Source organism: Mesocricetus auratus, unplaced genomic scaffold, assembly GCF_017639785.1.
Source record: "Mesocricetus auratus isolate SY011 unplaced genomic scaffold, BCM_Maur_2.0 Super-Scaffold_100010, whole genome shotgun sequence".
NCBI lineage: Eukaryota > Metazoa > Chordata > Mammalia > Rodentia > Cricetidae > Mesocricetus > Mesocricetus auratus.
In genome coordinates this window covers 52831161-52858254 of record NW_024429194.1, presented here as the reverse complement: position 1 = coordinate 52858254, position 27094 = coordinate 52831161, and the positions used below count along the sequence as shown (strand labels likewise).

Here is a 27094-nt window from a genome sequence, read left to right as displayed (position 1 = left end):
CCAGGGACTGCCCTCGAAGCTAATAATCCAGGGGAGAAACGTAAGGCAGCTGGAGAAACAAATTACACTCTACCTTTCAGGACAGGGCATTGGCAGAGTCCTTTACTTCCATCAAGCCACACATGGTAATAGTGACAGCAGTGTAGACAGAGGGTCTCACAAGTGTGAGGCCCTACATGATTTCCTCCTGTTTGATAGATGTGGCGACTCATTACACTTCTCTCTCACCACAAGGAAGTTTCCAGCAACTTCAGCTTCAGTCATTCCTACTGTGTCAAATTTGATGGTCCCCATAATTGCGTGACTTTTCTGCTTCGGACTTATCACGTGACTTTTGTTATAGTTCAGCTGAATTTCTTTTTGAAAAATGTTGGAGGCATAAATATGAAGAACATAACATATAGGTTTGAATCTTTTCCCTAGGCATGATAATGCAAACATAAATAACAAATCTGAAGGCTGTTCTCTTGATAATTTTCAGAATTAATTTGATTTGGAGTTGGGGGCAAAGATTTAAATTGGCATAATTTGAAAAAGCACGTATCTGAAAAATGAAAGAAAACACAAATTGCAACAATATTTGTACCGTTTTTATTTGTAAAAATAACCATCTGAATGCATGTCCATAGTATATTACAGGTAAGTACTTCATTCCATTATCAGAGCATTCAGTAGTTGCAAAGTATGAAACTGTGCTTGGGGAGACTCAGACTGGTTCAACTGAACTGAACTGAAAGCCATTTTCCTCATTTTTATACTCATGACACCTATCAGAGTCATTCAACTCCAATTTACATTTTAAAAGTACAGACAAAATCCCACTGAAATCATCACATAATAGTTTATGATGTTACAAATACGTTATACAAAATATAACACTGGCACAAGATGTGTATCATCGTGCTTTGCAAGGATATATTGCACATGCTAAAGCGTAGTCTGTAGACAAAACTACTGAACAAAAAATATTTGCATTGAATCTTCAGATCACTGCATAGGAAACACGCAGAATTACATTTTACACACACGCTCAGATTGTCACTATCTTAAAACGCTGTTCCCCTATAATACTGACCTATGTTTTATAGTTCTGCAAGAAGAAAGCATTTTAGCACTGCAAAACCAAACATCATTCCTATAGAAAACTTAAGCATTTTTATCTGAAACCAGAGAAGGGAAGAAATAGGAAAGGAGATACTTTGTACATTCAAAGAAAGGAACACTCACTAGGATTATATTGCTCAATTATAACACTCAAATGAAAAAAAAATACAAAACATTTCACACAACATTTCCAGGATATACAAATATAAAAGGCACTCTGACGTCATGTTACAAGACCACAAAGGGATGAGTTCCTCAACTAGTGTGGTGGATGCGCAAACCAAGGCTGCTCAGTAGCATGAGCTTAACTAGTGCAGCAAATCCATCCGGTGTTCTTGTGCTAATGCAACAGTACAGTAAGCCAGGTGGCTGCTTACTGCCCAAAGTACTGAAACATACGATGTTGCCCTTTTAGTAGCGATGAATAGAAATCCCCTGAGCTAGTATTTACTAGGACTTTAGGCAATTTGAAGATAGTAATGAATTTAGCAGAGATAGGCAGACACCAGTGGATAGGTAAGTGCGAACATGGTTCTTGTGGCTGTGGTTTACATGCAATCTAAAAACCATACGTTTACGTAAAAGCACGGAGCAACTCAGACTCCACTAAAAACATTTTCCCCTCAGAAAGTGATGCTTTTTTAGAAGAAATTGGTCTTATTGGGCAGGGGAGGAAACAAAGTCTAAAGAATACAGACAGACAGACAGTCAGTCAGTCAGTCAGACAGACAGAGGAAAGACTAACTCAGAAGAATGGCTCGTTGTAAGCTTGATTTCATTGCGTTCTATTGTCCTTCCTCTATCAGAAAGGATCAGGCGAGGCCAGCACAGCTCCAGCCAGGACACTGCTTTGCTGAAGTGATCCCTGGCTCTCTGCTGCATCACTACCAATGCAGGCATTTCATCTTCTGCTTTAAATGCCAACCCAGCAAGGCTTCCACTCACTTCTAGAAAAAGACAGCACAGTATATCATGCGTCTGCAACACGAGAGCTCCCTTAATCTGCAGGCTTCCCTAAAGATAAGGTCATTGCTGCTCATTAGCAGTCTATCTACTTGTTAAGAATGCACCTGCCCTAAACAAAAAGAACAGATGGAGGGGTACATCACACCTTCACACCAAGAATGTAGAAAAAATGTTGCTGGTGTAAGATTTGTTTGATGAAATCAATATCAGTTTTATAAAACCTCTGAACAAGTTTTCATTTGTGAAGAACCAACACGAATTTTAATTAAATCCAGGATATTAAAAGACTAAGGGTAAAATCTCCAAGCTTGATTAAAACAATAGCATATGTTGTCTGAGTCTCATCCAGATGTGATAGAGCGCTGTTTTAAAACTCTCAAAATACTTTAAAATAGAATATTCAAGGGAGAAGATAGAACCTACTGCAAAACACTGAAAAGCTGTGCCCTACTGCTGCCTATTTCTTTTCTGAATCTTCAGCAAGTGGAACATAGCACTTGGGCTTGTGTCTGTGTGTTTATTTTTAATTCCTATCCTTGGCAGAGTGCCCACACTTGGCATTATTTCCCACTGAGTGTCAGGACCATGTGACGTGTTTGGTGCAGTTTCAGTAGCCTTGGGTCTTTCCTTGGGCTACCTTTGTGTATATGATCTGCTACATCAATTTTCATCTCACAGAAGGGTTCTGATTGGCTACAGAATGGGACCAAGCAATGAACAAACCTGAGGGTCAGCTGGTAGTAGTGGGAAATGCTGAGCTTAACCCCAGGGCTATTGGCTAGCCCAGAGTCAGGGGTATTTTCCCACTTATTTGACTATTCTAAGTCAGATACATAGCAACAAGAGAAAGAGAGAAAGAGAGGGAAGGAGGGAGGGAGGGAGGGAGGGAAGAGGGAGGGAGGAGGGAGGAGGGAGGGAGCTTAAACAGTGGATATTTCCTCAGCATTTGTTTCACTTCAAATAAATATAAACACATTTACAACAAAGTATACAGACATATTCTCTAGATTGAAAACAAAACCAAAACCTGTGGTCAACACATCATCAGTTACAAATGTCACTAGAAATCTGTGTCATTAAAAATATAAAATACAGTAAAGACTGGTATGCAAAAATGATTACATTTTAACCCCATAGAAAAGCTACTACAGTTCTCACTTGGATTTAGAAAGGAGAAAGTTCAAGAACTCCCATTTTAGGCAGAAGCATTTTGGTCCTCATGGGTAGCTGGTTGATGAAGTACATATATAAATATGCACACATGTACATGTATATGTGCACAATTCTCAAAGTCTCATTCTTCTTTTTGTACAGCTGTTCCAGGTGAAGAGCGGGGTCCATTTGACCTGGAAGCTTTGGCAGAGGGAGCAGACACAGTATTCACAATGCTGATTTCATTACCAAACAACTGGCGATTGGTTTACACGGGCCACACCAACCATTTCTGCTTTTCTCGTTCATTTTCTTGGTTCCCTTTTACAGGTGCACTGCCACTCTTGAGTCATGACCTTGACAGAGCAGCTATTTTACTATTCTTGCTATTCTACCACTGAAGGACAGTGTCAGCCCTGATACCCTTACAAAAGTTAGTATTTTCATTTAAGAGCAAACTCACTGAAACGGTAATTTCCTGTTTGACTTGCATATTGTTTCAAGTTTTGGCACAATATAATTTCACCTGAAAACGTTATTGAATAAATTTGGGATCCATTACTCCATTGAAAAATCACTCACAGACTTCTTAAGGAGAGCCCTGGGTTCTATTTTGTTTGTGTTTAACAAGAAAGCGTGGTCAATGTTCACATTCACATCTGGCAACTTTCACCAGGATCCTGGGAAGAAGTTGTGGGTCTTTACACGCTTCCTATGAGGGTGAGGGGTCAGGTGGACTCCCATAAAGAGATGATTACAGGCAGTAGTCTGAAGATGAACTTTGACCTTTGGCTTCTAATGAGGAAGTTGACAACAGAGTAGGAAGAAGGTGCAGGCATTTCCTGTCCACTCTTCCTCTCCTCCCAGGGGACATGAATGTCACTTGACAGACCTCACGGAACTCACTGGTGAGTATGTAAAAAAGGAAATCTTTAGACTGAACATTTGACTCTGTTGCATTGTCCCTAAAGACAAAGCATTAAACACTTAGAAATTTTCCTTACTTAAAATGTGAGGTAGACTTTCATAGAAGTACCTTGGACCTAAAGAAAACATGAAACAAAAACAAAACCCAGGCCTATCTGCATGTGCTCCAGCCTACAGCCTAGTTCTCTCTTCTGGTTAGATTGCTGATTCCTTTCTACTGGCTTTCGGGAGCTTGGCCTCAAATACTTGAATACGGCATAATTATGGAAATTGAGCTTCCATCCCTTCCTACAACACAGGTATCTGAGGAAATTTCTCCACAGTCCAACGTTAGAATGTTTCTGAATCAGAATCATTTTCATTGTACCCATCCTCAGAGCCCACATTGTTACTGCACAGACTAACCCTGCTCCCCAGATTGGAGAGGGTCGTCCTGCTCAAACTGTCTTTTCTAAAACAAACCAAGTTGACAGCCGCCATTGTACTGGAAGGAGAAAAAGGCATCATGGTAGCCAGAATGAGGGCCAGGCAGTCAGCCACGTCTTTGTTAGGAGCACAAGCCAGGGCCGGGGTATGACCTGGGCGTAAATGCAGACAAGGCAGTGGTTAGTCGTGGAGGTCCAGGGCTGCACAGCAATCTACAGTACATCTCCTACAACCTCGTTAGAGGAGATGCATGTTGAGTTAGAATTCATGCTAGGTAAGAGGAGTTACTTCTCACAAGTCATGCTGGGGTGAGACTGGAGTGGGACGGGGAGGATGCGACATTTCATGGAGAGTCTGGTTTGGGTCTTGGCGCACAGGTCTACAGAAAGCACAGTTTTATCCCCGGGTAGCAGACTCCAGCGTTCATCTAGAGAACAGAAATGTGTGGCGAGGAAGGGAGACTAGGGACACAAGCCACAAAAACTAGCAAGGGGATATTCAAGGAGGAGTTCCCACCGACAGCAAATGCACACCATGAGCCGCAGACTTGGCAGAGGAGGACTGTCATTTTGAGAGTAGTCACTTTCCATGACAAGTGAGTGTCGAACAGAAAGGGTAAGAACGATGACTGATGTCACCTTATATAGACATCAGTTTACTATTCTAAAAAACTGAAACCATTTGAAGAGGCCACTAATGAATACTTCCATGACCATTTAAGAGAATTGTAATAGACCTTTAAAAAAATAAAAAGTCACCTGGACAACTAAAGTCACAAATCTGAACTATCAGGAATGTAGGACAAATCACTGTTGACCATAATTAGGTGGTATGACTCTATCATCAGACTTGAGGCTCCAGAAACTCACTAGAAAACTTGGGCTCGAGCCATGACTTAAGGAGTGCATGGCTCTTCCGATGCACTTGCTGTCTTTATCCCCCTTTTACTCTCTCCGCCCAAGATCCCCTTCCACAATGAGCAGCGAGCTTGCTCAGTCCATCAGAGGAACCGTTCTGGTAAAAGCCAGTTGTTGTTTCCTGTCACTGGACATGAGGGCCCTCTGCGCTCTCAGCCCCGAAGGGATTATTCGTCTTTGCAGAGTGAAAACAAATGAAAAGGTCGGGTGTCTTAACATTCCATTCCTGGAACGGTAGTGATGAGTGAAGGAATTCCTACTGCAGTGTGGTACAAAGTGCTCTCCAAATGTTCTCAGCCATTGGGCACAGCTAAACTCTGAGAAAGGCAGGCTCCAGTGACACAGAGCTTCTGTACCCAGAGACACAGCCTGAAGACACCTAAGAGACACCTAGTATCTCATTTTGGAGAAAAGCAGTGGGCTTCTTCATGCTAAGCTTAAGGTATGTAGGGCTGATAAAGATGAGGAAAGTTAGCTGGGAAAACTAAGGAGATGGGTTAAAAGAACTCTGTATTTCCTAGATGAGCCAGGTTGGGGAGAGCGGGGTACATGCTCGGATACACACGGGGCTGCGGAAACAAAACTAAAGCATCAACTAAGTTGTCAGCGTGGCTGCTTACTTCTGGGAAACAGGCATGAGCTGCTAATTCCAATACCTGTAATAAGCAGTTAATGGAGTAGCATTAATATATCCAGATACTTTACTTAGATGTGACATTGCAAACATCACTTAATTCATAAATATCCAGAAGTTCCTCTTTTGCTTCCCAAGGTTAAGAGGCATTGTACACACAATGGTAGTCTATTAGGATTCTGGTATTCCTTAGTTTTTGTAATGCAGCAAGCAGAGTGGAAAGCTTTTGACAAGAACAAGATCATTTAGGGAAGGCAAGTCATAGGGGACTGGAGAAACTTCTGGCTTAGACCTTAGTAAAAACATTTCATTCATGTTCCCTAACTTTCTGTATGAGAAATGTGAGTCCTGATTTGTACTTTACAAAAGCATTTGATATAGGAATGAACCAAAATGCAAAGATCTGTTTCCGCTAAGCCCTGGAGTGTCCACTAATGACATGTTTGTCTCTCATTCCTTAGTGTATGCTGTCTGAATTCCCAAGGCTAAGCTGAAAGGCTTTTGGGATGCCTGGAATTTTTTTATGAAATATGCTATGATGTTACATGCAACATGGACAGCAATGGTGGGCTACAGGTCGACAATGCACTGTACAGAAAGACAGACAGGACAAATTACCTGGGTTTGATTTCTTACACATAAGACACTTCCAAGGGGAAGAAACTGCTTACTGGCTCTTAAGCAGCTCCTAACTTTCTCTTTGTCCTCTCCCTCCAACCAACACAGCCTGCAGCAACTGTTACTTCCTACTTACCGTTTTCATCCACAGCAAGCACACAGGCTCCTTTGGCCAGCAACTCCTCAACTACCACCTTCAAGCCATGGCGTGCTGCGATATGGAGGGGTCTGAAAGGCAACGCTGAGCGTCAGTCCAGACACATGCGAGTGGTAGAGCTGGGACCTTCTGAAGGCTGTGTGCTAAAGGCTTGTTGGAGGTGGGAGATGGTGGATCCTGTAAGAGTGGGGCCCCGTGGGAACTTTCAGGTCCTCGGAGCATGGCATGATAGGATGCCAGCCCTCCCCACTTTCTCTTTGTCCTGTGAGTGAATAGTGATGTGTTCCCCATCAAGATACGCTGCTTTGTGCTAAGTAAAGGGGCCGACCAATCTTAGACTGGGACATGCAAGACTGTGAGCCAAAACAAGCCTTTTCTTTATGATTCTCTTGGGTATTTGACATAAAGGGAAACTAATTAACAGTGAAAAATGTGGCATTTTGGTTAACTTATGTCACTAAAAGGAAGTGGTACTTAAGAATCTACAAATAGTACATGGTTGTTTTTGCTTTTGAAAAAAAGCAATGATGACCATGTCTTTCCCAGGTATTATTGATGCAGATATTCTTATGTGTTTGGCCCAGATCTCTCTGCAAATGGTATAAAAAGTCTACATCTTGGACTTAGTCCAGATGATAGTCCAGAGAAAGCCAGGTGATTCAAGCTCCTGTGTTCTGTAGAAGGCTCTCTACTGGCTAATTTAAGTCCCTGTTTTGCACAGGTCATTGGGATGAGTGGTATTAACATATATTCTCAAATCTTTTTATTATTTAATGTTCACAGATGTCTCATTGGGTTACAGTACCTTGTAAAAGAATGTCACCCTCAGTATATTGTGCTATACCCTTTGACAATCTTAAATTTAAGAAACACTAGTATTCTTTGCTTTTAAAACAAATGCATAAGTAATTTCCCAAAATGGAAAATGAAGCAGCTTCTATATCCTTCACACTGGGGGTTACATTGAATTATATTAAAATATAATTACGACAAATAGCTTAGAAACTGTTCAAATGTATTCTGGGAACCTGATTTATAAACCTGATGTTTTCCAGTCAGACTACATAATGCTAATACATAATACAAACAGTTTCTCCAAATATGTCAGTTCATAAGCCCAGAAGATTTTTCTAAAAGCTCACTAAATTTATAATGAAGCGCAGAATGCTGGTAGGAGAACAAAGAACTTACAGGTCCTAAGAGCTGTATCAAAATAAGGGCTCTAGCTACGATCATGTATCTCTAGTCAACATTTCAGATGTGCGTACATAAATTTCGTGAAGATGAAGCCGGCACCGCTCACTGCTCTACTTCTCAGAGCTAGACTAGTATGAGGCAGGCTCTTAATGTGTGTTGGAGAAATCCTATGACTCTGGCCCTGCCCCAAATGAGATGTCTTCATCACTCCTCCCCCACTGGCCAAGGCCCAGGGAATATCTTAGAGAAGACAGTGCAAATGGAAAAGCCAGAGGATGGGGAGCAGAGCTGGGGCATGCTGTCTTTTGGACACAACACAGTCCTTCATGAACTCATGAAGTCAAGTGGCTGTGCTTTTCTGTATAAGATTTGGGCAAGATCAATCCAGGCAAAATCCCAGCATAGATGGGACAGATGATCTCTAGGCCCCAGCCCTTACTGAGGATCTATTTTGCGGTGGATAATTGGGGTTGCAGGGAGAGAGTCATTCTTTTTGGCAGATGTAGCCCCTGGTAGGTTTTCCATGCTGCATTGGATGGTCTACATCCATCCCACTAACCGGACTTAATGGGTTAAGTGGGGGGGTGGGGAGACATGCAGGTGGGAAGGTAACATGCTAAGGGATCCAGGTGAGTTGGAGGAGGAAAATGGTGGTGGAAATGACCATATTCCATTGACAGGGAAGAAGCTCCCAAAGAATAAATAAAAACAAAATCCTATGACTCTGAGTTCCTGAAGCTACACTTGTCACACTCACGTCTGCAGGGCACTGTTCTTCGCATTAATGAGGCTCTCATCTTGTATCTTGTCAAGTATTAACAAGGCACATTTTTCATGGCCCTAATAAAGAAAAAGAGCAAGAATCATGAGGCAGGGATACAGGAGAGTTCCTGAACGCTTACTTGATTATACTTTCAATTGAATACCAGCTTCCTCAGCTTGAAAACATTCAAGACTATTTCCTGAGTAATTCCTTTTCTAAAAAGTAAATGGGCCCAAGATACTCTTAAGCTTCTACATGGGGCCTATTAGGACTTGTTTACCATGTTACTGACTTAAAATATTCATATTTAATATTAATATTTCCAAGATAATTTTAAAATTAATGTCCAGAGAGTTGAGGCAGATGCTAGTGTAGCTAAGTCAGTGAGTGATGGAGACAGCAGCATTAGCAACATCCTTTAAATTCTGCAGCACTGCTTTTTAAACATACATCAGGATCCTCCTACTCCAAAACTTCAATTACCACTGCAGTGATCCATCTCCTGGAGTTCCCATGACACCCAAGAATGTGTCACTTATCTTCATTTCTGTTTGATAATCCGAAGAGGCCCTGTTTCTGGAGTATGTGCATTTTTTCCCTCAACCCAAAATACAGTTATTTCTGGACCTTTTAACAGTAGATGCTTGATAAAATATCAATTATTAGGCCTAGGGTCATGGATTACTACATCTTTGTTAATTAAGTGCATAGACCACCATCATCAGTATCATCTGTGAGTTAGAAATGTTGACTCTCCCTGGGACACAGAGACAGTAAAATTCTGTCTGTCACAAAAAAGGAAAAGAAAATATCCAGCCAACTTAGACCTAATAAAGAGCATACTTTTTTTGACAGGGTCTCACTATGTAAGCTCTGATCCTCCCACCACAGCCTCTAGAGTGCTGGGGTTAGAGGCATGCACCACCATGCTTGGCCAGACTGTGTTTTAATGACATTCTCAAGTGATTCCTTTATGTAAAGATGTCTGAAAAGCACAGTAGTACCCATCACTAACACACTGAGCTTTGACATAACTTCTAGGCCCTGAGCACTTCTGTTGGTTGTTTCCATGTTCTTTCCAGATAATGAATACAAAAATATAACCAATGAGAGCAATGGCTGAGCCTTCTGATGCCATTGGAGTCAGCTGCCCACATAATATAGTGCAGTTTGTAAAAATCACACACATACAGGCATTTGTATGTATCTTTGATGAAAGAAAAAAATCTACCAAATATTTTGCATTGATGTATGCATGAGAAAACAGTGACAATGTACAAGGATATTGCTTTGCAGTAGTATGACACTGCCTTCAAACAGAACTCAATGGAGACTGTTTAGCGTTTACAAGCCACATAACTAGTGTCTCAACCTGTTGTGTGGTTCCAAAATGTGATGCTACAGCCAGGGACCATATACAAGGGGTATAATGGAGACAGGTGGAATATGGCGGGGTGGCAAGCAGCAAACGTATGAAACATGTCCTCATCATTCATATCCATCAACCCAGAATCCTGCCCCTTCCTTTTCTCACTCCATTTTCACGGACAGTGACAGCATCCTGGGAAACGGTCATTTAATTAAAAGCCACGCTATGTAGGTTTGGGGGGAGGACAGGAATCTTGTGGCATTATTCTGTGATCACAACAGTAAGCAGCAGTGTTTTAAAGCCGTTACATACTTTACTGATAGCCAGGTGCAAGGGAGTATTCAAGTCCTTGTCCTTCACAGTCAGGTCAGCCTGGGCATTGTTCACCAAAATATCTATAGACAAAACCAAGAGAGTCACTTAGGTCGGATGCCAGACGCGCGTTTCAGTGTGGCTACAAAACAACACTCACATTAGTACAGCCCACACTCATAGTCAATGTTTGTAAAGAAGGAACAGTCTGCTGCCGTATTCCTTCCATTCGAACGGAAGCTGGGTGGGCACAGTTCCAGCTGTCCTCAGAGTTTCACCATCCCACCACTCCTCAGACTTTTGGGCTGAATCCAAGCACAGTGTCACTATTTCCAGTCAAGATGACTCTGTTTAAATGTTTCCGTTTCTAAATGTTGAGAAATTCCACTCGAGGGTTCTCATACTTGGCTATAGTCTTCCAATGACACAGTTACTAAGAGCTGAAGCTGACTGAGCCCATAGGTGACTTCGACGCCTCTCAGATGCCCATGCTAGAATAGTGCTGGCATCTCTACCTGACCTCAGTTCAAGTTTTGGACAGACCTAAGGGCGGAGTCCACAGCTGAAGTACCTACCCACAGCACCCGCCTGCCCGTTCTCAGCAGCCACCATCAGTGCTGTTTTCCCTGAATGGTCAACAGCGTCCACTTGAGCGTCGTGCCTCAGAAGCAACTTCAAGCACTCCGTATGGTCACCGAAGGCTGCCGCATGGAGGGTTGTCCTGAAGGTTTCAATCATACACACATTTGTTGTCTTTAAAACTTTGTCTGCAGTGACTATCAAGAGAAATGTAGCGTGTTTTCTAAAGACTTAAAGCTTCTTGGTCAGCAGAAATGATGGCCAAATCCTTTCTTAGAAGCACTCAAGATGGCCACTGAAGTTTCCATCTATATGTACGGTGCCCCTTAGATTTTGGGGGTGGGGGGGTTCATGCAGTGACTCAGATAAGAAAATATCAGCACCATTCTGACATTTTAATCTTGACTTCTAGTGAGTTCCTACTCATCTATGAGACAGATACTTTTAACATTAAGGGATAATTTATAGGTAATTGGTTGGTTAACTAAAAACCTTAAAAGCCTACATTATCTAATGCAGATCATGGAGTTATTGGGAAGGGCAGCTTAACATTATTCATCAGAATGGAAAAAACATTAGCCTTAATAAAGTAACTGCACTTCCTAGGATCCCATTTCCCATATATTCAGCCTTATAAACAGACTCACACATGAGTATTCACCATGCTACTTCTTAGAAATAGCAGAATAGTGAAAGCAATATGAATATTCTTCTAAAGAAGTCAGGCTAAGCAACATACTGTGTATTCATTTAACAAAATAACATGCATCTTTAAAAAGCAAGGTAAATCTTTATAGTTTGAAATGGAAACATCTCTAGGATATAAAAACATAATATACATTGCTTTCTCAATTAATTTTTTTCCTTTGGCCAGGCATCATCCATGTCTGGATTCTAGCATTCAGCAGGGTGAAGTCAGGAAGATTATGAGTTTGAGGATAGCCTGAGCTTCATAGCTAGTTCAAGGCCAGCCTGAGCTACACAGCAAGACTCTGTCTCTAAGCACTATGGGCTGGGGTTGTATCTCAGTCTAAGCTCCTCTAAGGCCCTGTATTCAATTCTTAGCACTACCAAAACTAAGTGTCTATAAAAATAAAAGCAAATGGCTTACTATTCTGCAACCGGAAACAAAAACCAAGACTCAAGACCAAAAGTGTGAGACCTCTGCGTCACTCACCTGCCTTTGTCATCCCTACAACTGACGATGCTGGAATCTATGGCCCCCAGCAGCAATGATGCACACTTCTCGTGACCATTTATTCTAAAATAGAAATGGAGTTTACTGTGAAAAAACTCATTAAAATATATACTCTTTCACACCTCATCTTTATATGCACGGTATGTTTAACAACTGGATATATTTTTAGAAATCAAAGGCTAATATTTATGGTATGCTGCAGTAGTATACACTGAAACCTCCTGCTGCTTCCAGTAAGGGTCTCTGTGTTTGTGAGATCCCCTGGAACACCATTCACACGAGGTCCCACGTAGCTGATATCAAGACACCAAAGTGGAAAAGACATAGATCCTTCACAGATAAATTCACCCTGAAGAGTACTTTTAAGATTTGTCCATTTGGTGCTGGAGTGATGGCGCAAGGGTTAAGAGCACTGACTGCTCTTCCAGAGAACCCAGGTTTAATTCCCAGAATCCAGATGGCAGCTCACAACCTTCTGTAACTCCAGTTCCAGGGGCTACAACACCCTCACACAAATATACATGCAGGCAAAATACCAATGTACATAAATTTTTAAAAGATTTGTCCATTTTTACTTTATGTATATCAGTGTATTTTCTGCATGCATATATGTGCACCTCATGTATTCCTAGTGCCCAATGATGCCAGAAGAGGGCACTGGATCCATGAAACTGGTATGGATGGATATTAGCCACGATGTGGGTGCTGGGAACCAAACCTGGGTTCTCTACAAGCAAGTATTCTTAATCACTGAGCCATATCTCCAGACCTAAAAATCCCCTTAATTCTTTCTCATCTACCCTGTCTTTATTGACTTGGTTTCATGCCTCTAGTATCTTTCCAGTCAAAAGACCCAGCTTCCCTGGAAGTCCACAGTCAATGTTAAGTTCAAGCACTTTCAAGTCTTGCACCCTAGGCTGACTCATGGAACTCAAGTTAAGGTCACTGCATTCTATGAATAACATTTCTATGAATTTGCAATAACAATTACATTTTAAAAGAAGGAGGAGGAGAAGAAGAAAGAGAAGGACGAGGATAGGGGAGGAGAAGGAAGATGAACATGAGGAATTATATGAAAAGTCTTCCTGGTAGAAAATTTCTTACCAGCTACAGATATATTTGTATTGACCTTGACTTATTTTTCAGAGTTTGCCAGGCAATGGGGGATACCACTGGAGATTTCTTCACATCTATGGACCATGCCTCTCAGTCCACCACCAAGGTGGAGAATCATTAACACAAGAGTCCACGCTCTGCTAGCAGACCTATTTGTCCTTTGGCAGCAGAATAGAATATTTTAGCCTTATCTGCAATCTAAGTGCTTTGTCCATTCATAAAAGGCACATTTTCTACCTGCAGTTAAAGGAACGGAAGTAGCACTATGACATTCTCAACCTTTCTACTTACATTGCACAGTGCAGTGGAGTGAAGGGATTGCCAATAAATTTTCGAAAACATTTTTGCTCCAAAAGTACCTCTATGCAGTTTTCATTGCCTGCAAAGAATAAAAAAATTTAGAGTCTCCAGACAGAAACTTTGTTTCAACATGGTCTGGTGTTTTTTAATTTCCCATTAAGTGTTAGGCTTTAGCATATGAATTTTCCTGAATTGGCTGAATGCTTGTTCTCTGTGGAACAAAACTAACAAAACGCTAACATGTTATTAACTATGCTCACAGGTGTCCTGAGATATAATGAGCAGATCAGACATCGAAGGCCATATGGCCTGATTGGGAGAGATAAAGAAGTCACCTCATTTGCAAGAAGAAGAGATTCTGTGTCACCCTCAGCTCTTGATAGATGCCTAGCATCAGCACGTCTCAATTTTCCCATGTTTGTAGCAGGGAAATTTTCCTTTCACGGCCATAAGTAGGTTAACTTATAGTTACGTACCCAAGTGAAGGGGGCATGTGCCTTCTAGAAAACAGCAACAACAACAGTAAGACCCTAGACATAAGATGCCATAGCAGTGTTTTTAGTGGTATCTGGACACAATATGCACCCAATGAGTATTTTGTATAGTAAACACATGAGCAACTGTGAGGCAGTATGGTGAACAGCAATGGCATGAGACTTTTAAACCTTTCTCTGCCATTGTCTTAACTAGACTTTCTATTGATGTTATAAAGTACCTAAAAGCAACTTGGGAAGGAAAGAATTCATTTCAATTTACAGCTTGTCAAAGTCCATCATCCAGGGAAGTCAGGGCAGGAATGGGAGGAAAGGCCATGGAAGAATGTTGTTTACTGGCTTATTCCTCACGGATTGCTCAGCCTGCTTCCTTATAGCCTCTGGGAACACCAAACCAGGGATGCCACTGCCCATAGTGAGTTGGACCCTCCCACAGCAATTATTAATCAAGAAAATCTACCATACACTTGCCCACAGTCCAATTGGGTGGGGGCATTTTCTCAACTGAAGTTCTCTCTTCCCAAATGACTGTAGCTTGTGTCAAGTTGACATAAAACTTGCCAGCACAGCCCATTTTATTTGTTACATGACCTGAGACAAATTATTTGTGTCACTTTGAGCCTTGGTTTCCTGTACATATTCACAGTTGGCCTAGGACTACTCAGCTTGCCCATGTCATGAGATGATGGGCACTTTATAAAGGGCCTAAGTGTGCTTTATAACATACTGTTCAATTCTAGGGCAGGAAGGCTTTGCCAGTTGGCTTTATCACAGATCAGTGTCCCAGACCTCTTTTTGACTAACCTCAGGGCTGATTTAGTCCAAGTTCCTACCTGGGCAGTTTCAAATAGTAAAGTACAACTCCCCCACAAAAACAAACAAACAAAACCCAAAAACTTCCTTGTAACTAAAGAGACAAGTTGGTAATGCTTTTTAGGAGAACTGAGAAGCAAGAGATAACCCTAGCAAGTAAGTGATATGGTCCAGCTTTCCATTTGCATTCAACCATCACTCAATGGTCCTAGACATCTTAACCTCTATGTAGTATGAACCCCACAAAGGGCCAACTTAGGACAACACCTGCACTTTCCATTCCTCAGTGGGAGACTGAGTCTGTGCAGCTGAAACTGGAGAGTGATATACTACTCCCAGTATTTCACATTGCCCAAAGAAGGGGGTTCTGGGAACTTGGACCTCCGACCTGAAGGAAGGTGGCTCTAGAATTCCAGAATTGTGGATTGATTGCTTGGGAGAAGCCTGCTCGTTTGTTGTACCTGGAAAAGCTCATTAGCAGAGAGACAACCCAGCCCCAGGGAGACTGTGGTGTGCACTGTGGCAAGCTTGTGTCTACCCTCACATCAGCACTCTCTAGCACACTTCCTTTTCTGTTGTTGATGCTCTCTTGCCAAAGAGCACTCACAAGTTCTATGTCAAAAATTATTTTAGGTAAAAAATTCACAGTCCACCAATGGAAGAAGAGGAACAAAAATAAGCTGCTTTTAAGGCAGAACCAATGAGAGAAGACTAATGAAGACACAAGAGGTCTTACGTCATGGTAATTAGAGGACAGAAACTCTTCAGATGCAATCATCACAGTTTAAAGTTAAAATCCTAATGGAACTGAAATGCAAATATAAAGTCACAGAAGCAGAGTAAGAAACATTTGTAGAAAATATCCATTATCTTACAGGGTATGAGATCTTCTTCAGCAAGGCTGGCTATCAGGATACCCTATAAGGTTCAACAACATGAAAACCCAAAACATCTGCATGGAGAGAGGCATTTAAAACACAGAATAAAAACACCCTCAACACACAATGCAGAACACTGACACAGCTAAGATACCCTGCTTTTACAGGCATGGGAGAATTCATAAGCTCTTTAGCAAGAGAAAGCAAGCGTGGATGGAGAAGGCCACTTTCAGAGAGGGGACTACAGCCGATAAATATGGCATTGGGCTGGGAAATGCAGAGACACGGGTTTTTACCCTTGCTGTTGGCAAAAATAAAGAGAGGTAGCATCACTCTGGGCTGCAAAGTTGTGGGAAAAATACTTTTAAATGCACTATAGCAGCCTTTTGTGCAATATTACTCCTTACAATTTAAAAGCACACTTTTAAACAATTTCACTTCTGGATATTTGATGAGATTTTTCATGCTATAATATGACCACACATACTGCCAAAGTGTTTATGATAGGAAAAAAACCTAAAATTCATCTGAATGTCCATCAAAAGAGATCTGGTTGAATAAACAAAACATTCTGAGGAGTGTGTGTACAGCTATTAGTATGTAACTATTAAAACTATTTATTGATGCATATGGTATGTAGCACCATATGATACATATGATGATAGTCTGTGATGTGAGTTTGAGGAATTACAAATAAAAAGAAAGCTATGGAATGAGACTTGTCACATAATTCCACTTAAAGTAGATATGCATTTCCATTTATTTATAATCTCAGAGAAAAATATGAGACATACATACAAAATTATATCAGAAAGTGGGCTTGGGAATGGGAAATATTAGCTTAGTTTTCTTTTCTTTAGTTGTATGATGGGGTCTCGCGTAGCTCAGGCTGACCTTGAAGTTGTTACATGACTGAGGGTAGCTTTGAATTTCTGATCCTTCTGCCATTACCTGCTGGGTGCTGGGATTACAGCATTGCCAGCCTACTCAATTGTTTTACACAGTACTGGGGATGAACCGAAGGCGTTATGCGTGCTAGACAAGCACCCTGCAAACTCAGCCCACTTCAACATTTATGAAATGGTACAATAAGTAAAATAAGAAACTTAATCATCCCAAGATGGAAATACAAATGTGGGGTAATGAGTAGTAAAAAAGAAAGACCTAAAGATAAACAGCACATCCACCAGTGTCCACTTGTGACTGGAACTATAGTACACATGGCGTTTTGCTTTTACCTTTACTGTTTTCATACTTCATGTGATTCCTGGTTGTCTGATATAGATCAGAAACGCTGATTACAATTGCTCAAGACCATTGGTAATTCTGATGAGGGGTTATATATCACAGAAAGAGAAAGCAAACTTTTACTCAGTCAAGGCATCATGGCAGCCATGGGGTGGGGATGGGGGATCTGCTTAAAACAACCAAAGACAGACAAAAGCCAGGTCTGGGGTGCACAGACTCTGGAAACCACAGCATACAGCGATGTTCTCACCTCCACTGAGGTCACAGAGCTGAGGAAGCCTAGTGGAATCCCGCAGATGACAGGCAACTCACCATTGTAACAAGCCCAGTGCAGCGGCGTGTAGCCCTGGTTGTCTTTGAGGCAACAGTCCTCTTCAGAAAGGGCGATCTGGAGCAGCTCACTCAGCCACGTGGCATGGCCCCGAGCAGCCGCATAGTGCAGGGGCGTCCTCCCTCTGGAGTCTTTACAGAGGATTGATGCTTCTTGCTCCAGCAGCATTTGCACACACTCCTCGTGTCCTGTCATAATCTGGCACGTTGCAATGAAAACACAAAACAAACCACAGTTGGCTGGGGGTGTCACCGTCGAGAGCAGAAGGCCTTCCCTGCCTGGTCTAAGAGGAGAGGACTGCTTTGCTTGCCGAGGAGGAGGCAGAGCAACCCTAGGGAAATCCCTACCAGAAAAGCCAATGAGAAGCTATTTTGGAACTGTCTCTCCAAATGTAACCATGGAAGGTGCCATACTATGGTAGAAGACAGCGGCTTCAGAATCAAGGAGTGTGTTAAATCCTGGCAGTCCACCACCCCCCAGACATACAGGAGTCTGCCCCTGTCTGACTTACTTTATTCACCTGTGATCGGGCAGAGAAACAATGACCTCACAGGTTGCTGGTATGAAGGAGATGACGCAGTCACATGATATGTTGGGGACAGGGTGTACTCTGTAAATATCACAGAGTTCTCTACTCAGAGCTAGAAATCATAGCCTATTACCCTGTCAAGCTAGCAGAGCCTGACAGTTTGAAGCTAACACGCACAGCATGCTTCCCTGCTGGGTATTATGGGAGGTCACAACCCTGTGGCAAGTGTTTGTGTGTCTAAACAGCGAAGGTACTCTGGAAGTTCTACACGAAAAGGGTCTCTTCAGCTCATTATACTGTATGATCACTGCTGTATGTGCAGGCTGTCACTGATGGGCACATGTATGTAAAGTTTCCAAAAGAAGTGACAAGAAATAAGAACTGTGATTATGTCAATAACCATGGGAAATTCTTCTTGTCACTTATTACGGTGTTTACGCCACCTCTACATAGCAACTTTATGATTTCTACCTTTGTCCATTTATTCTTGTACTTCATAAAAAAAAGAACAATTCAACAGATGTGTACAAAGAATTGACCACAGGATACATACACTGCCATCATTTGTCACTAAGAGCAACAGAAACAGAATGACTTCTCAAAACCAGGCCATCACTAAATTTATTTTGGCACCTATACCTAGTGGAGGACTAGAAATGACCAGACAGAAAAATATTTAATAACATGGAAAATGGTCCTTTATATATACTAAGAGGAAAAAAGAGCATACTATGTGAGTATGTATGTTTGTGTGCATATATGTATATATGTGTATGTATGTGTACATATGTGTATGTGTGAATATGTATATGTGTGTATGTGTATGCATATGTGTGTGAATTTGTATATGTGTATATGTATGTGTGCATGTGTTTGTGTATATGGGGTGGTGATATATCTTTTATGATTTATTAAAGATTGCCTGAGGGTTCAAAAAGCTAAGCTATCCACAAGTCATAGATGTCAGGCAATGGTGATACACACCTTTGATCCCAGGACTCAGAAGACGGGCAGATATTAGTTCAAGGTCACTGAACTACATGATATTGATCCAGTCCTAAAGAGAAACAGCTCACATAAAGGTGATCTCAGGAGTTGGGATCACACATCTTTCATCCCACATTAGGGAGGTACAAAAGGAAAAACCAAAGGGTCTCACGTGAAGATTTAGTATCCAGCCATGTTGAGGAGAGGTAGCAGTCTAGGACTGCAATCTGAGTATTTGTGGAGCTAGCCAGATCACCCTTTCAGTCTAAGGTAGGGGTAGGAGCTAGTGGCTTATCTGACCATTAGGCAAGCTTTAATAAATCATAAATAATATATAACACATGTGTGTATGTGTATATGTATGTGTGTTTTTATGTGTGTGATTTGTGTGTATTTGTGTGCATGTATGTATGTATATGTATCAAATGTGGTTATCTCCAGGAGGTCTGATTACTGGTGATTGCGATTTTCTTCCTCTGCACTTAAAAAGCACGTTTCGTAAGTTTTCTGTGATATGCATTTTGTAACCAGAAAGGAGAACCAATCTCTCCAACAGCAGACATTCATGTGTCTATTATCATACCCTAATACAAAGTCGTAAAGCAGGAGCTAACTGAAGCTTTCATTATTGCATCAGTGTATACAATTCTGTGATTTCATTTTGACTGTGAAGCTAATTGACTATATTATGACACAAATGTTTCCCCCTAAGACCTCACGTAGGAAAAAAACAAAGCAAGTTCCTTGGACAGCACTGGACTGGAGCTGGGCGTGATGCACCTACCCCTCTGTGTAGGGCCGTGCACCCCACTATGTCAACAGCATCTACATTTGCTTCCTTCTCAAGTAACAACGAGACGGCATCGATGTGTCCGTATGCTACTGCAAGCATCAGTGGGGTCCTAGGGAGGGGAAAATAGGAAGATTAGAAAGGACTTCCAGCGAGAGGAGCGCTTTCTCTCTATTCTTAGTGATTGCCTAATATTCTCTGTGTATCTAATTTACTACTCTGTGCTGTGGAGAACAAGAGATCGATTTCTGTTCTAAGGACCTCATGGAATGGTGGCGTAACACGTAGGCCCAGGGCAGGGCAAGGGACGGTCCCATTTCAAGTAGTCACATTAATTCTACCATTTTCAAAACTGTGTGGCGAGCACTAGGTGCCAACTGGCTCGGGATGTGTGTGCACTCAGAAGAGCCTCCTGCTCCTGTCACGGAAAATCTGCTTTCACAGCAACTGATGTTGAACTCTGCTCAAGACTTGCCTCCATGGATGGAGCTTCCTTGCTTTGAAAATAAGCCTGACTAGTGCAGAGGTTGGGGGCCCTGCTCTGACTCACTCAAGCCCATTCACCTGGGGATAGCAGCTACAGTCTTTCTGTCTGCACCTCCTATTTGTGAGAAGAGCCTGGGTGAAGGACAGGCCAACAGGCAGAAAAATAAACGCAGGAGAGGACACAAGCTGAGGGGTTTATTTATTTATTTCTTTTCAAAACAGAGACAAACTCTTGAGGTCTGCCCTTTTGCCATTATTAATTAAAAAGTGGGAAAATGTGGCAGCTTTGTAAGTCAAAGATGGGAAGAGGTAAGAAATATTAAAAACCAGATATGTGGCTACAGCCAGGTAAAAAGATGCTTGCTGTCATTAAGATATGCACACAGTGAATACTGCACTTAAATGCATGCTCTGGGGGTGGTGCCTCATTGTTCCAGGCTCCTTACCTATGAGTTTCACAGAGACGTACTCCTCCTATCCTAGCATTCAGCAGCCAGCCTTCTTCACTGCTTAACAAACAACCAGTCAGCTCCTGCGACTGACACCACGGCAGAAGGCCAGCACGAAAACACTTACTGTCCCTTGACGTCTCTCACGTCCACCACCTCCGGGCTGTCTGCCATTTCGAGTAGCAGTCTCAAACACAGTGTGTGACCGTTAACAACTGAAAGAGAAGACGGCGGACATTCTTTTTAAAAACCAGCGCTCCAAAGTGAAATTGGTGTGGACTTCAAACCAGCGATTTCTCACTGCTGCTAACAGGGAGCCCTGGTTTCCAGTTCAAGAGAGCCCAGGTGGTCTGGCTCAGCGTAAGCCCGTTTTCCCCTTCTTGTCTGCACATTTGGTCTTCACCTTCATGTTTTCAGAGTTAAGGGAGCTTTTCTTAAAGCTGACGTCCTTTCTTATCTCCTTGTATAGGGTTGGTAAGTATCCCCACACTCCAGCCCCACTGAGAGGCACTCCACTGTTTTATAACAATCCTGTGTCAGCCCCATCTCTACCCCTTGTTAAAAAGGAGAAGAGAGCAGGGATAGAGAAGAGAAGGAAAAGGGGAGGAGGATGGAGAAGAGAATGGTCCCCTCTCTTCTGGATCAGTGAATTCTACGTTTGATATTTGAGCAACGGTTTTCAATGATAAGTGGTGGCTGACTGTGAAACGCCATGCCCAGGTGTTCCCTTCTCACTGACACTGACATCTTAGGAATGCCACCGCAGGTGACAGCAGCTGCTGTCTCCATGTCCCCTTCCATCCTTGTCCTGCTGATGCTGAGTGAGGACTCAGAGGCCTCTAGGTATGGCTGCCGGACCTTACCTTCCCAAGTACCCAGCAGTGGACAGGAGAGGGAGGGTAACCCCAATGCCACGTTCGTCTTACACATCTGGGGAAGGGGTTCCAGGATGTGCCCATGTGCAGAACTAAAGATGCCCCTTTAGAAGAACCAAGTGCCTAAGTGATTGTGAGAGTGCGGGAAGCAAGCCTCACGGGATGATAGCCCTTCCTCTAGAGCAAGGCGTTTCCTCTGGTGTAGCAAATGGACACTTGGAGAAGCCTTACAGCTATCGTGGAATTCTACTCCAGGGGAAAAAGGAGATTATAGCCTTAGCATTCCAGACATGGCTTCCTTTCTGAACAACAAGGACACCATAAAGGACACGGAACTTTCCTTGCTCTGGATGTGGAGAGAGAAGGGCATAAATGTAGTTATGTTGGGCTGATTAAGGCCCCTCTTGGAGCTGTGTTACAGTCATTTTTATAGCTTTCCAGTCACAAAAGAATGATAATTTGACTTCCACACAGTTCTGGAACAACACATATTAGGATTAGCTCACATACATCAGCAGCTTTTCTTTTTGTATCAATTTGATATTCTTTAATGCTTAGAATCACTCCAGGGATATTTCATTTTTGGCTAAACATAAAAAAGAATATCTCGGTATATTGCTCACCTAGTGTGTCACATGGCGAAATCATCTACAGTGGGGCGTCTGCTTCTTCACGGTAGCTGTTTGGGTTTAGCTCACAGCCCTCAGGAAAATCTAAGTCCCCCTTAGAGAAACAAATCTCAGTTCCCTTCGGGTTCCCACACAATATAGTCTCCCCAAATTACCTTCTAGCAAAAGACATCAGCATCTTTAGCTGTGCCCTGCCATCTCCAGCTCTCTGCTGGACTGGCTCGGCCCCTCCCAGCTATGAATGACAGCTATTTTTCACGCTGCTCAAAGACTACACTGTATGTACTTGTGCTAAACCCTCCAATGTTCATTCTGGCTGCCCCTCCTCACATTACTCCAAGGGTCTGAAACAAAGGAACTGGCCTCTCAAGAGAAATGACAAAAAAAAAAAAAACCAAAAAAAAAAAAAACCCCACACTCGTTTACACAAGCGCGCATGCGCATGGGTGCGCGTGCACGCGAGCCTGCGCGAGCCTGTGCGCGCGCGTACACACACACACAGTCTCTCTCTCTTTTTCACTCTCTCGTAATGATTTTTTTTGGTGGGGGTTGGTTTCCAGACAGGGAAAAAAATCTAAGTTGATTCTCGAATCTCAGGTTGAAGCTTCGGCACAGCCGACATTTTGTGGGAAATAGTCAAATGGCAGCCACATCTTTTAATGAATGGCGCAGGGGAAAGGCAGATTACGTCATCTTGATCACTAGGGGGCACCCTTGGACCACACCTACATCATGGAAGCAAATGGATGAGGTTGATCCTTCATTGAACTGTTTCTAGATAATTAGGCAACAGGTAGGCTTTCTGCGTCTCTGTTCAGCGGCTTAAATATGATAGACATGTACACACATTTACACACGCGCACATTTTTTTACATTTGTATTTATCGTGTTGTGTACTTGTCAAGGAATGCATATAGAGGTCCAAGGACTGCTTGCAGGAATCGGTTCTCTCTTCTGCCACATGGATCCCGGTGATCAAATTCAGGCCACAGGGCTCGGTAGTAAGAATCTTTATCTACTGAAGTCTCTCACCAGCTCTGACAAAAATATACCCATCTGTCTATAGTGTTTCTAGAAAACCTTCAAGGAATGAGAACCATACATAACTTCTGAAAATGCGTCCGAATCCCCTCACTTCCTCGATGAGACCACGCACACTTCCTCTCTTTAAAAGATGTCTTATACTGCCTTTCAAGGGCTAACACCACGGAGCTGCCTGAACTAAAAGGCACTCTGGCTGGGCCAGAGACTCTTCCACATGGTCTTCACATCTGTGCTCATCCGGAGGGGCCCCAAAACATCCAGGACAAGCCACATTACTCGCTGAAAGACGCGCACTTCTTTCTGTTTTGACATCGGATGCATCAGAAGTCAAAGCTAAAGCTAAGGGAAGAGGCACTGTGTAGTTTGGCAGAAGGGTGTGTTCATTAGCTCACTGCCTGCAGTCGCCTTGACAAAACAGTCCTATAATACCGCGAAAGCCAATGCTTTCAGCTGCCTTACGGTTCTGATGTGGCGTGTCCTGTCCAGCTGACTCTAAAGTTCACAGTGTAATTTGCTCCTCGCTCAGAAGTTTAAGACTCCTAAGCCCTCTCTTTAAGCAGGATAGAAAGCACCAATTACATCTAAGGAGAAGGCAGACCAAACGCGTTTTGGAAACGTTCATGTATGCATGGTGAGAAATAAAACTGAGATGCTAAAAATCGGGATGGAAGAAGATGCTTACGTCCTTTGCTAAGGGTGGGGGAGAGGGGGGAGCCCAGGGCTTGGTACACGCTAGGCCCATGCTCTCCCTCTGAGCTACAGCCCCAGCTAACATCCTTTTAGAATCTTCTTTTCAAATTTATTAATTTTATTGATTGCGGTGGACGGAGCCCCATGCGTCTGTATGACGGAGGACAAACTACAGACGTCCCAGGGACTGAACTCAGGTCAATCAGGCCTGGTGGCAAGCACCTTTGTCTGCTGAGTCACCTCACCTGTTTCGTCCTTTCATTGTGAAACTCGGCAATAAACTGGACCTCTGAGGAGACCTACCTGAGGCATGAAGTGGTGTTCTTTTGGTGGCATTGTCTTTCACAAAGATGGAGGCTCCCTGGTGAACAAGGGCTTCCACACATTCTGTGTGGCCCTTGAAAGCAGCTAGATACAAAGCCGTCCGGCCTTTCTCATCCCTGATGTCCAGGTCCACTAGCGACTGGAGAAGGACCTCCAAGGCTTGGTGGTGCCCATTGTAAGCCTGCAATGAGGAAAGCCACAAATAGTACTCTCATTTGTCTCACATCCCATGGCGTGCACCCGAGGGGCTGGGCTTCCGGCGCGGATGACTCCTGAGCGGAGGTGCCCAGTCTTATTGCAACTTGACATGCCATATTTGGTTGGGGGCCTGTCCTTTTCTGAGGGGAAATCACGAGGGCGGGGGTGGGGGGGGACATAGGGAAGAGAGGAAATGTGAGGGACTGGGAGGAGAGGAGGGAGGGGAAACAAACAAACAAACAAACAAAATAGACTATCGGAACAACACTCGGGATGGAATCTACAGCCAGCAAACTGAAGTTAGACTGAAGCACCAATTCACAAGCCTCTGGCTGCCTTTTTTTTTTCTCCCTTGTCAACTCATTTGCTCAAAGGCACCACATCCATTGGTGCATTTTATTAGCTCTACCAATATAAAGATCTAACAAAGACAAATGGCTGTGTGAATTATACGCTCATCTACCAGCAGAATCCTAAGCATATCAATGGACAGTAGGAGAACATTTTCAGGATCTTTTCTGTTAATAAAGCTAGGGGGGAAAATTACTAGAAACATTAAGAACTCTGTAATTCAATCCAGGCATGCAAACCTTCCCTCACGTGACTGATTAGTAACCACAAGAGTACAGGTGAGTGCCTTAATTTACTTAGAGTTTTGTTTCCTCATCTATAAACTGAGGACAATAAAAGCTGCCGCCTGGGACTGCTGCAAAGATGAAGAGATAAATTGCACCGGCTTTGCATAAGATTTGATATGTAATGGGTACCCTTTCTTCCTCTTTATTTCTTCCACTGATCAAAAGGAAGCCACAGAAACAATTGGGGAAATAAAGGACATGTGTCAGGGCCAAGTTTGGATCTATTATGAGGTCCTAGGCTGTTTGCTATTAAAAACAAGGTAGAAACTCTGAGACTTTTAACTTAGTCTATAAGGGAAAAACTATTACTCCTTTCACCCACACACATAAGCACAGGATCTTGAACCTAACTGAGGGGGGTGGGCTGTCTGGGGTGAAGTGGGGGGGGGAGAAAGAAGCAGGAAAGGTCTGTCCCGGTGTCTTTGGACATCAGAGACCCCGCTTTTGTCACTGGTCTTTCCTTCATTGTGCTATTCCTCACAGCACCATGTATTTGCAAAAGACTTCGCACAAAGGATTAATTTCCTTAATATACAAAGAACTTTTGGAAACCAGGAAAGTGTTCAAAGGACCTGAAAAAGCAGCTCAAGTGGGGAAAAATAAGTGCCAATAGACAGATGAAAATCTACATAAAATTTTATAGTGCTATTTTATGACAGCCTGGACAATGAATGAAGAGTTTGGCCATACCCAATATCATTAAGACTGCAAAAAAAAAAAAAAAAAGAAAAAGAAAAAAAAGCCAATCTTAGACACTTTGGTGTAGGCTGCTGTGACTTTTGTGGAGGGTGATATGCCAGTATCCTAAAAGGGATTTTTAGAAACTAAGTTGTAGGCAATATATTTACCATGGCCTCATTTATATAAAAAGAAGATACATGTGTACATATTTATATTTATATGTACTTCAATAGTCACAAGAAAAATTCAGGGTAGCAAAGAAACCAATAATAGTGGTTATTTCTAGAATTAATGGGTATGAAGTGTATGTGTTTAATTTACCTTATCTTCCTAAAAATAACACATAATTTGGCCCTGAGTATAGATTAACAACAATAACAAAAACTAAGTTGAAAAGAATCTATAAGAATTGAGTACTGATAAGTTAAAAACAAAAATTTCTCATTCCATTATCTTTGTTAATGATTTCAATTATTTGTGCATATGAAAAGTATATTCTCTATGTAACATGTGATATAAATCTTATGGTAATGAATCCCTATTTACATCCCTGTCCCAACTTCTCCCTTGACTTCTAAGGACACAGTCCGACCTCCCCTTGGGAAGCGCACTTGGGCGTTTCAGCGCTGCACACTGAGTCCTGGATTCCTTCCCCGACCCTGCTGCAGTCTTACCATCTCGGGTGACACCCTGACGTCATCTGTATGTCTCTAACTTTTAAGCCCAAGAACAAGTATCTGAGACAGTATTACAGTGGACTGTGACAAAGAGCCTTGCCCTGTTCTGAGTGCACCATGTCAACCTAGAGGGATGTGCATCTTTGCTAACTCACACCGGAGCATCTCTATGTTCACAGGAACCACTGGAGAACCCCACACCTCCATTCAAGTCCACAGAGGTGGTGTGTAATGAGTGGCAGCCCTCCACGCCACTCATAGGACACTGTTGCCACGTCTTCTGTGGCAACTGAGGCACTGCCCCACCACCGACTCTCACCTGTCCCTTGGTGATCTATTGTAGTCACCAGCACCAGATGAAACTGCTCTACGGTTAAACCGGATGCCATGCCACTCCCTGCTGAAAACTCAGCCTAGATGGCAGCAAAATCCCAAACCTGCCATGACCAACCAGGCCTGGGCTTTGGCCTTTCTCTGGAAGCATCCTTAGCATGTCCAAGCTCTGGAGTGCCCACACTGCCCTCTACAGTTAAGTACATGAACTTCCTTCTCTGGCCACTTCCCATTCCTTGTCTGGAAAAGTGCTTTACCCATACAG

The 27094-nt window shown here is 42.7% G+C and overlaps 1 protein-coding gene across 9 annotated transcripts in view; it reads right to left on the bottom strand.

Annotated features, from left to right (window-relative positions):
- Window positions 1-568: 568 nt before the first annotated feature.
- Ankrd44 (ankyrin repeat domain 44) overlaps window positions 569-27094 on the bottom strand; it is a 264217-nt gene continuing 237691 nt past the window's right edge. For 4 of the 9 annotated variants that reach the window (XM_040753614.1, XM_040753615.1, XM_021233476.2 and 1 more), the window contains exons 18-28: window positions 24282-24483; window positions 20868-20955; window positions 19800-19917; window positions 17481-17697; window positions 13727-13814; window positions 12299-12382; window positions 11118-11263; window positions 10543-10625; window positions 8856-8938; window positions 6881-6972; window positions 569-4727 (exon numbers count right to left, since the gene is read on the bottom strand). In XM_040753614.1, the coding sequence (XP_040609548.1) occupies window positions 4480-4727; window positions 6881-6972; window positions 8856-8938; window positions 10543-10625; window positions 11118-11263; window positions 12299-12382; window positions 13727-13814; window positions 17481-17697; window positions 19800-19917; window positions 20868-20955; window positions 24282-24483 (1449 nt within the window). In that variant the 3' untranslated portion in view covers window positions 569-4479. Of the gene's footprint in view, window positions 6149-6880; window positions 6973-8855; window positions 8939-10542; window positions 10626-11117; window positions 11264-12298; window positions 12383-13726; window positions 13815-17480; window positions 17698-19799; window positions 19918-20867; window positions 20956-24281; window positions 24484-27094 lie in introns of all 9 variants that reach the window. The other 5 variants (XM_040753616.1, XM_021233480.2, XM_040753617.1 and 2 more) reach the window with 3 other exon arrangements.